The sequence below is a fragment of the Ziziphus jujuba genome, chromosome 3 (genome assembly GCF_031755915.1).
Source record: "Ziziphus jujuba cultivar Dongzao chromosome 3, ASM3175591v1".
In the NCBI taxonomy this organism is placed as follows: domain Eukaryota; kingdom Viridiplantae; phylum Streptophyta; class Magnoliopsida; order Rosales; family Rhamnaceae; genus Ziziphus; species Ziziphus jujuba.
In genome coordinates, this window is record NC_083381.1 from 22,872,425 (window position 1) to 22,882,265 (window position 9,841).

The 9,841-nt window shown below is 30.3% G+C and overlaps 1 protein-coding gene across 1 annotated transcript; it reads right to left on the reverse strand.

Annotated features, from left to right (window-relative positions):
* Positions 1-506: 506 nt before the first annotated feature.
* On the reverse strand, positions 507-9,384 carry LOC107422821 (MDIS1-interacting receptor like kinase 2-like). The gene is made up of 4 exons (XM_048476917.2): positions 9,268-9,384; positions 6,339-6,523; positions 1,156-3,791; positions 507-892 (listed from the first exon to the last, which is right to left on the reverse strand). Exons 1-4 carry the CDS (start codon positions 9,382-9,384, stop codon positions 507-509), a joined length of 3,324 nt encoding a protein of 1,107 aa, XP_048332874.2.
* Positions 9,385-9,841: the final 457 nt, after the last annotated feature.

Below are 9,841 nucleotides of genomic sequence, written 5' to 3' on the forward strand. Positions count from 1 at the left end.
AAAAAAAAAGGTTGTTTGTGTTCCAAATTGTAATTGAAAAAAGGGTCGTTTTGTTAGTAAAGAGAATATAACGTTACAAACTCTTTAAAGTAATATTTTAGAATTATTAACAACTTGATTGAGATATACGAAGAAAAATTTTGGGGCAAAAAAAAAAAAGGAAAATAATGTTCAATCCTCGTTGTTTGGTATATCATGCTCGTGACAGGGAGGAAACTAGAAAATCTAGTACTACTGGTATTGGAGTACGTAAAAGTCAAAAAAGAAAAAAGAAATAGTTTTGGCTGTTAAACTTAAAACATCACTTTTATTCTTTGGTCTTAAGCATGAACTAAATTTTAAGCAAAAATAGAAAAAGAATCCGTTCGAACATGAACTAAATTTTAAATGCATAAAATCGAATATATTGTAGGTCGAAAAACAACTAAAACTGAAGAAAAGAGCAATCAACACAATGACATAGTAAAGGAAAATGCACACACAACATGGAACAAATAAGAAAATAATTAAGCTGCTGAGGATGCGCAGGTTGTGAGATCAATCAGCTGCTTAAGCGTAAGCATGTCAAAAGGCTTTGATAATGATAGTGCCGATGAAGTTGATAGCTTCTCAGACACTTGCTTCATAGTGGGCCGAGATTGTGGGATTGGATTTAGACACCCAAATGCTTGCTCTACAGTGTTGGCCACTTGGCCTGCTAGTTGCCTTCTTGGAGGTGAGAGACGTTGATCCAGTACATCCTTGAGTAGAATCTGATGAACTTCTGTTAATGGTGATGTGGACAAAGACAAGACCAGATCTCCTGGATGTTTTCCCATTATCACTTCCAATGCTATAACTCCAAAGCTGTACACATCGCTCTTTTCATTTATTTTCGCCGTGTAAGCAAGCTCTTCAAAGTAAAAAATGCTTGAACGGGTTACCTTTTTTAATTATTGTATTTGATCAAATAAAAAAGTACTATATATATTATATTAACATATTATATTAACTTTTTTTGTTTTTAATAAAATCATGAACGAATCTTTAAAGCAAAGTAGCTATAGGTATTGTAGTATATATGCATTAACAAAAGCAAAGCCACTTTTCTTTTTTCTTTTTCTTTTTTTTCTTTTTTTTCACATTAATTAAAGCCAGTTTGATGGAAAGTGTTACCTGGAGCTGAGTATCCAACGGTTCCTGCAAATGGATGCCAATTTGATGAGTCAGGATCAAAAGCTCTAGCTGAACCAAAGTCAGAAATATGAGCTTCATATTCTGCATCCAACAAAACATTCTTGCTTGATATGTCTCTGTGCACTATTGCAGGAAAACATTCATGGTGCAAATAGCATATCGCCTTGGCTAAACCTTTGACAACATTTACTCTCTTACTCCACTCCAACTCTTTTGCCTCAACATCATCACTCAATATCTTTACTAAGCTTCCTCTTTCCATGAACTCATACACCAAAAATGAGTGTCTTGTATGTGAACAAAATCCATAAAGCTTAATGATATTTCGATGGCATACCGTTGTCAACACAGAAATCTCGCTTGTGAAAGCTTCTTCACTTGCCATTACTCCATCATTCTCATGGAATTTTTTCACTGCAACTAATTGACCTGTTGACAATAATGTTTTATAAACACTTCCATATCCTCCAACACCAATGCAGTATTTGGAGTCAAAGTTTTCTGTGGCTTCAACTATTTCTTGATGAACCATTCTCCCATCATGGCTCAATGCTGCGAAGAAAACTCTAGTTTGTGTTTGTTGGGGCTCATCCACGTTCCTTTGCCTTTTTTGGCGAATGAAAAGTACTCCAATGAAAAACAATAGACTTAGAGTACCAAAAATCGGAATTATGATCAACACTATGACTTTCTTGCTATCTTTCCTAGGCAGTGAGCAAGGTTTCAAACTGGTGTTGTTGCCGCACAAGCCTTTATTATTTTCCAATGCTGCTTTTGGGGCCTCAGTGAAGGCTTTGACATAAGGGAGAGGACCTTCTAACAAATTGTAAGATACGTCAACCAATATCAAGCTTATCATGTCTTTGAATGTGAGTGGTATTAAGCCAGAAAGCTTGTTATGAGAGAGGTTGAATGTTTCTAACATGCGCAAATTTCCAAGCTCCACAGGCAGCTCTCCAGTGAGTATATTCTGACTCAGATCAAGATTTTCTAGGGTATGCAAATTCCCAATATGAAAAGGAATAGTCCCATTGAGATTGTTATCTCTCAAGTTCAATTGCAATAGTTTCGAAAACTGTCCAAAATCTATGGGAATTGGTCCATTTAGTTTATTTGCTGCAAGGTCAAGCTGTTCAAGGTTAGATAACATTCCAATTTCCGCCGGGACTTTGCCAGATAACATGTTATTGTTGAGTTTAAGGATGAATAAAGTTCTTATTCCTCCCAATTCCTTGGGAATATTCCCAAACAGAAGATTGCTGGAGAGGTCGAGTATATGCAATTGAGTGGCTTTCCCAAGTTCAGGAAGCAGCTTACCAGAAATTTTATTGTTGGAGATGTTCAACTTAGTAAGTTTTCTCAATTCTCCACAGTTTCTAGTAAGTTTACCAAAGAACTTGTTGTTGCTTAGGTCCATATAGTCTAAGTTTCGGTGTATTCCAATCCCATCTGATATATTTCCTGTTAATTGATTTTTTTCAAGAGAAAGTGTGACTAAAGTAGTACAATTTCTCACACTTTTTGGGATGGGACCTGTAAAGTAGTTATTAGATGCCGTAAACCATGTTAACTTCTGACCAAGACAAATATTTTCTGGAAGATTACCAGACAAAAAGTTTTCATCAACTTGCAACGATTCCAATTCCGTGAAATTGTTCATTCCAAGTGGAATGGAACCTGTGATGTTGTTGTAGGACAAATTTAAGTCGATGAGGAATATGAGGTTTCCAATCGACTCAGGAATTGAGCCTGTGAGATAGTTTTCATACAAACAAAAGGTTGTAATGGATTTGAGTTGTCCTATTTCGCGAGGGATGAATCCCGATAATTTGTTTTCACCGAGGTTTAAAATAGTTAAGTTGCTCAAGTTTCCAATAGACGTAGGAATTGAGCCGGACAGCTGGTTTTCATCCAAGTAAAGCCTGTTGAGTGATTTAAGCTGCCCTACTTCACTAGGGATGGATCCAGAAAATTTATTTTCACTTAGAACTAGAGCAGTTAATTTGCTCATGTTTCCAATGGATCTTGGAATTGAACCCAAAAGATTGTTTCGTTTGACGAAAAACTCTTCGACGTACACCAGCTTGCCTATTTCATGTGGTATAGAGCCATTGAAATAATTCAAATCCACATAAAATACACGTAAGCTTGTCAACAGGCAAATTTCATATGGAATATTTCCATAGAAATGATTGCTACTCAAATCAAGGTAAATGAGTTTAGAAAGGTTACTGATGGTGGGAGGGATGGTTCCATAAAGCGAATTGTTAGAAAGCACCAAGGATTCTATGTTGGGAAAAGATGAGAAGTCAAAGTTTTGGAGCGTACCTCTTAGATTATGATTAGCAAGATTTATATTGGCCACACTTCCTGACTCGTAACATTTAACTCCGGCCCAATGGCAGGGACTTGTGCTTCTTCTTTTAAGATTGCAAGAAGAATTATTGGCAGACCGTGTCGAGGTAGAGCTTTGAGGAAGCAACATTTTCCAAGAGGCAAGAAAAAGAGAATTAGTTTGATTACCCAGGCTGTTTTTCCATTTGACAAGGGCCTCAGCTTCTCCTCCTTTTCCTCGGGTTGTTCTAGAAGAAGTACAAGAAAGATTTGCGGCAGTACTAGAATAACAACAAAACAATAGATTGCTGATAAGCCAAAGAAAATGGATTTGCCGTACAACGTCCTTCTTGGAGATTACTGTCTCAATTAACGTTGCCATATGGCTTGGAGGTGGGTTGTATGCTTGCAATTATATTCTCTTGTTTATGTTGGTTAAATAGCCTAATGAGGTCTTTCAGTTATAGCTTATTGAGGTCTTTCAATTAGTCAATATAAAATATGCAGAAATGGGGAAAGGAGAAAATTTGGCTATACCAATGTAATTTTTTTTTCCCCCTACCTTGCGTGGAATTTATCTACCCCAATTGTCTATTAGGTAGAATAACTAAAAACCAATACAATTGAAGTTGTATTAATTTTATTTTTTTCTCTTTTAACTTTGTTATTAGTTGAGATGCTAAACGAACTCTAATTAACACTTATAAATATTTGAGATAAGCAAACTAATATAAGTAAAAAAGAAAAACCAATATTAAAAATCATTATGTTACCAAGGACATCTGAAGAATCATTGAAACGAGTACTCATTAACTGTACAATATTAAAATTATGTCTAAAATGAATAATTAGTTTTATTTTTCATCTGCTTAGCTAGCAAGCCACATTTTTTTAATTATTTACAACCAATAATCTAAGAAATATATCTATATATATATATATATTTCAATCAGGCAACAAAATTATAAAATAAAAAGAATTGCTGTTAAAGACAAAAATAAATAGGACCAAAAAAAGTTGACTATCATTTGAATAAAAGACTATCATTTCAATAAACAATAGCATACATAAATGTTTTATAACGAAAAATAGCATAAATAAATGAGATGCCGAATAGTAGCATAAGTAATCATATCATTTCTAAAAATATTTTTCTACGTGGTATGTTGGTTCATTAAATAACCTAGGACAAAATTGGTTAAATACCTATAAAGTATAAAGAATAGTGTAAAATCTATAAAATCTCTTCAAAGTACTAGCTTCCTGTCCTGATAAAGGACAAATTGCTAAAAAACGGTTTATTAATTTTATTTAACATAAATTTTAATTTTTTCCCTTTTTATATTATATAAAAAGTGGGAGATTCAAATCCTGAAACTTTGTAAGAGGAATTAGGCCCATTTGAGATTTCTTTTAGAGCCTTAAAAATGATTGTCAAACAACAAAATCTAGTTTAGGTGTTTGGTAACATAAAAAGAAATATTCTAATTTTACAATAATCTGTACCTGTGGCAGCTGATTTTCCAATTGCCTATTGCCCAAAATACCAATTATAACTCTTATTAATAATCTGAGCCATAGCTTATCTCTTTTAGCTTCAATAAATCTTTTATCATTTTTCCCCCAAAAAAAAAAAATCTAATTTTATAAATTTTAAGTTTTGATATATATAAATATATATATATATATATATATATATTTCTTCTTTAATATAGTTCTGGTGAATAAAAAAAAATCATATTGGATAATATTTTAATAACAATATTTTTTTTGAAATATAAAATAATTTTAAAACAATAGTTTACCAAACATTTAATGGATTATTTTTCTATTCTTTTAAAAGCTAAAACAAATATGAAACCAAGTAGTTAATTCTTTTAAAAGCTGTAACAAATATGAAATCAAAGCTTTGGCGGTTTTACCACTAGTATAGCCAATGGGGACAAAAATGAAAAGGTGTATGGGATCTCTTGAATCAATTTTTTTTTTTTTTTTGGGGTTATAATGGGATCTTGTAAATCTTGTGGGACACTTTTACAAACTTTCTAAATAAAAAAATATGTATCTTTGACCATTAAGAAATAAATTCCAAGTGGAAAAAAGCAAAACCAAAAAAAAAAAAAAAAAAAAAGGAGAAAAATTTCCTTGCTTTTCTTTCTTTATTTTCTTCTTAAATATTATTATTTGTAGCTTACTGCTTGAAGCTATCATAACAACCTTTGAATTCCTTCATATCCAACCACAAGTCATGTATATGGTGCTAGTCCATTCCAAATCACGTAATTACTGGGTTCCATTGCTAAAGTTGTTAGATATGTTATGATATTTTCTTTAGATTAAGAAATATTTATATATTTCTCTTTTGCTTAATGCTTTGGAAAAATACGTCCAAACGCGAAGCCCACTAAATATTTGAATTGCCTATTGTTAATACGCCAAATCGTACGCAAGTAACAGAGACCCATGTGCACTAACTCTCTATAATTGTCTCTTTTTGATAGGCCCCTTAGATAAAGTGGTAGAAGTCAGTCAAGCAGGGCCGCACAAAACTTAAAAGGATTATCAATTTATCATACGTGTATAAACCTGCACATACAGGACAAGAGAGTGACACGTATCAAAGAGGCTAAAGGGGTCCACAGAAGAAAGAAGATAAAAAAGGGAGAGAAAAGAGGACAAAGAAAAAGGAAGACTATCTATTATTACTATTATTATTATTATTATTATTATTATTTTATTTTGACTCCAACATCATCTGTGTCAAAAAGAAGAAAGAAGAGAAAGAAATGGGAGAATACGACCCGTGTGTCCTAGGAGAGGGGGAGTACCACGCTACCCTGAAGGGGAAAGGCGACGATCCAGTAGCCAGGTTGCCAATGTCCCAGCAGCAATAAGGTCCAAATAACGACAAACTCTCTTTATTCACTCGTAGGTCAAACGAAGTCGAATCCAAGTTGGCTTCATCGACACTAACAGTTATTTTACTCCACCAAGGCGATAACATTCCTGCTGTCTGTATGACAAACCAACCCCAATTGACATCAAAAATCCCTAGATAACAATTCAGCTTTTTTCTTCTTTTTTTTTCTTTTTATTTTTTTTTTTCCCGTCGATTGGCTTGGTAATGATCATCAAGCCGGCAACATTCCTCCACCCTTTTACTGTTTTTCAATTAAATTTAGGTTCCATACATTACAATATTGACATGATTGGGATATATTTATGATGATACGCTTGAGATATGTAAATTGTATGAGGATAATATTCAACAGACCGAAGATTTTCAGATACGTTGAATATCATGTCATCAAACATTTAAAAATGAATGTGATAGGATGATGTTGGTTATATACTTTTAAATATATTTGAAAATTCAATTATATTATTCAAAATATTTTTGAAATTGTTCAACCTCCTACTTTTTAGGATTTTTGAAGATGTTTAATTCCATTATGACAAACATATAAAAATCTGTTCTTATATTTTTGAATGCCGTATCCTTGATTATAATTATATACAAAGGTAGTAATGTAATTCTGTAATGGAATTTTTTATTATTAACTTTAATAATGCAATTAAAACCACTCTAATTAATTACTATATATATATAGTTATATATAATTAAAAAATTTCTCAAATTCCTTTGTACAGGAAACTCTCACCTATATCTATATATATAGGGCTACGGAGGGGTAGTCGAGCGTCAGCACACAAATTCAACAACTATGGATGACTCTCCCCCACCAAATGGTGTATGACTTCTTTTAGAATAGTATTTTCGTGTGTGTGTGTGTATATATATATATTTATACAAAACAAACAAAAACAGAAGATTAAAAACATTGCGAGTTGTCTTAAAAACAAACCCCCTTTTTTATTTTGTATATGAACAGGAGACACAAAACTTTAATAAAAAACCAATGAACATTTATAAGCTTGTACACTAGGATCGTTGTGTTTAACACAATTAAAATTGGAAGGGAAAGAAAATGTAAGAAGAAGGATAGATGCCTCTAGTCTAAACCAAAGATTTATATAACAGTTTTTCCGTTTGATGAACGAAACCACGAATTTTGAATAGTATAATATATCATTACTAAAATTATTTAACCAACTTCAACTTTTGTTTATTTGTTTTTGTTTTTTTTTTTTCTTTTTTAATACGCATACCTGCTATTACTTTGGTTATATCAGGGAACTAATCAAAGAAAAATACTGTAAACTTTCTACAATGTTTGGCAAAATAATCTAAAAGTGATTTTGTTTCACAGAAATCATCTATTTGATAATTTTGGAAAAAATACCTATTAGGTAATTTCTTGTAGATCATTGCATGAATGCGAAGTGATTCCTATGGAAATATTATATTATATTTATTTATTTTTTTTTTTTTTAATTTGTCCCTTAGTCATGAACCTTTAGTTTAAAAATTACTTTAACCCTAACCCCAAAAAAAAAAAAAATAATAATGTTATTAGGGTTGTGAACGATTCGAGATCTGCTCATGAGTGACTCGAATTTAGATATCTCGAACTCAACTTGCAGAAAATACTAGCTAATATTCTTGAACAAAAAATAAAATTCAAATAATATGCGTGCTGATCTTGAATAGTTCGTTAGTAGCTCAACTTTATTTTATATTCATATTTATATATTATATTATTAATTTAATCGTATAGAATACTTATAATATTAATTTAATAATATAAAGTGCTTATAACATATAAATAATATAATAAATATTTAATCTTATAAAATAAATTGAATAAAACAAATGAATATATTCATAATTTAATGATGAAAATAATTAATAAATTAAAGCTAATATTATAAATGTTATAGATGAAAGTTTTTCAACTCAATTTTATTTTTAACCATGTTTGCTGATATTTTTTAGTAGAATGTTGTTTATATGATACTTTAGTACTTGATTTGATTATAACTAATAAATTTTTATAGATGATTATTGAAATTATGTACTGCAGTTATACCTCCCATGCAATATTCAGGTTTAGCACTAGCTATAATGTATAAAATACAATATTATACATTACTGATGTTTATATATATATATATATATACACACACACACATTGAATTTTTGACAAACAACTATCAAAGTAATAAATTTTAATTGAAATATCGATTTTTAATATATTAATTTTGATTATTGAATCAACTACATCACGTTTATTTAATGAGTACTTATATTTAATTTTATTTTCCAAAAAATGTATTATCTTACTTCCCTGCATATTCAATCAAAAGTAAAAAATAATATTTGTTTCATTGAATATTTATATATGTAAACATTTTAAGTGGGCATACATACAATCTTATTACAAGTTTATATAATCATTTAATTTTTTAATTTAAAAAATTACTTAATGATTCCGCATTCATATTTTTAGATGTTTTTATATGTATCTATTTATCAACAAGTTATTAATCAACATTTTATTTATTGTTAGTACTATTTTATATTTTTAATTATTTAATTTTTTATTATTTTTATTTAAATAATTTTTATTATTATTATGTTGTTATTAAAATATATATTTTCTTGATAAGTTAATTACATTTTTTTTGTTTTGAATGTTTGTAAAATAATCTCTCTTTCAAATTAAAAACAAAACAGCGTAAAAAAGTTAAAAATAAAACCGTCCATAATGTAACCCAAGCCCATTTCCTTTTAGTGTATACAGCCCAGAGAATAGCCCTTGAGGTTCAAAGAACCATAATCGTCTTTCAACGTACCAGCCCACCTGCAAGCAGTAGAAGATCAACAGGGCTACATAGAAGATCAATTATAATCTCTAGGAACAAATCTACATAGAAGATCAATAGGGCTGCTGTTTGTGACTCCATTACCATTCGTAGTAACATATATGCGTAGAAGATCAGCAGGGCTGTCTCAACTATCATTAAGGCCCTAGGCAAAATTTGTTGTGTGGCCTTTATATCAAATATTGTACATAGATTTTTAAAACTGACTTCAATTTTTTATTTAATATATATATATATATATATATATTACCTTTTGTGATAAGTCTTGATAATAAAAATTTTTCGTGTGGTAATGAATTATGCGAGTGCCAAGTGCTAATCAATTTAATCAAAAAAATTTTAAAAAATAAATTAACGAATGCAACATTAAAACACAAGCCTATTTTTATAGGATATATACTAATAGAATTGAAAAATTGGTAAATTACAAATATGAATTCATAGAAAATAATATATATATATATATATATGATGAGAACGAACAATATAAATTCATGAAATAAATAATAAATAATATGAGGAAAAAAAAAACTAATAACTAATT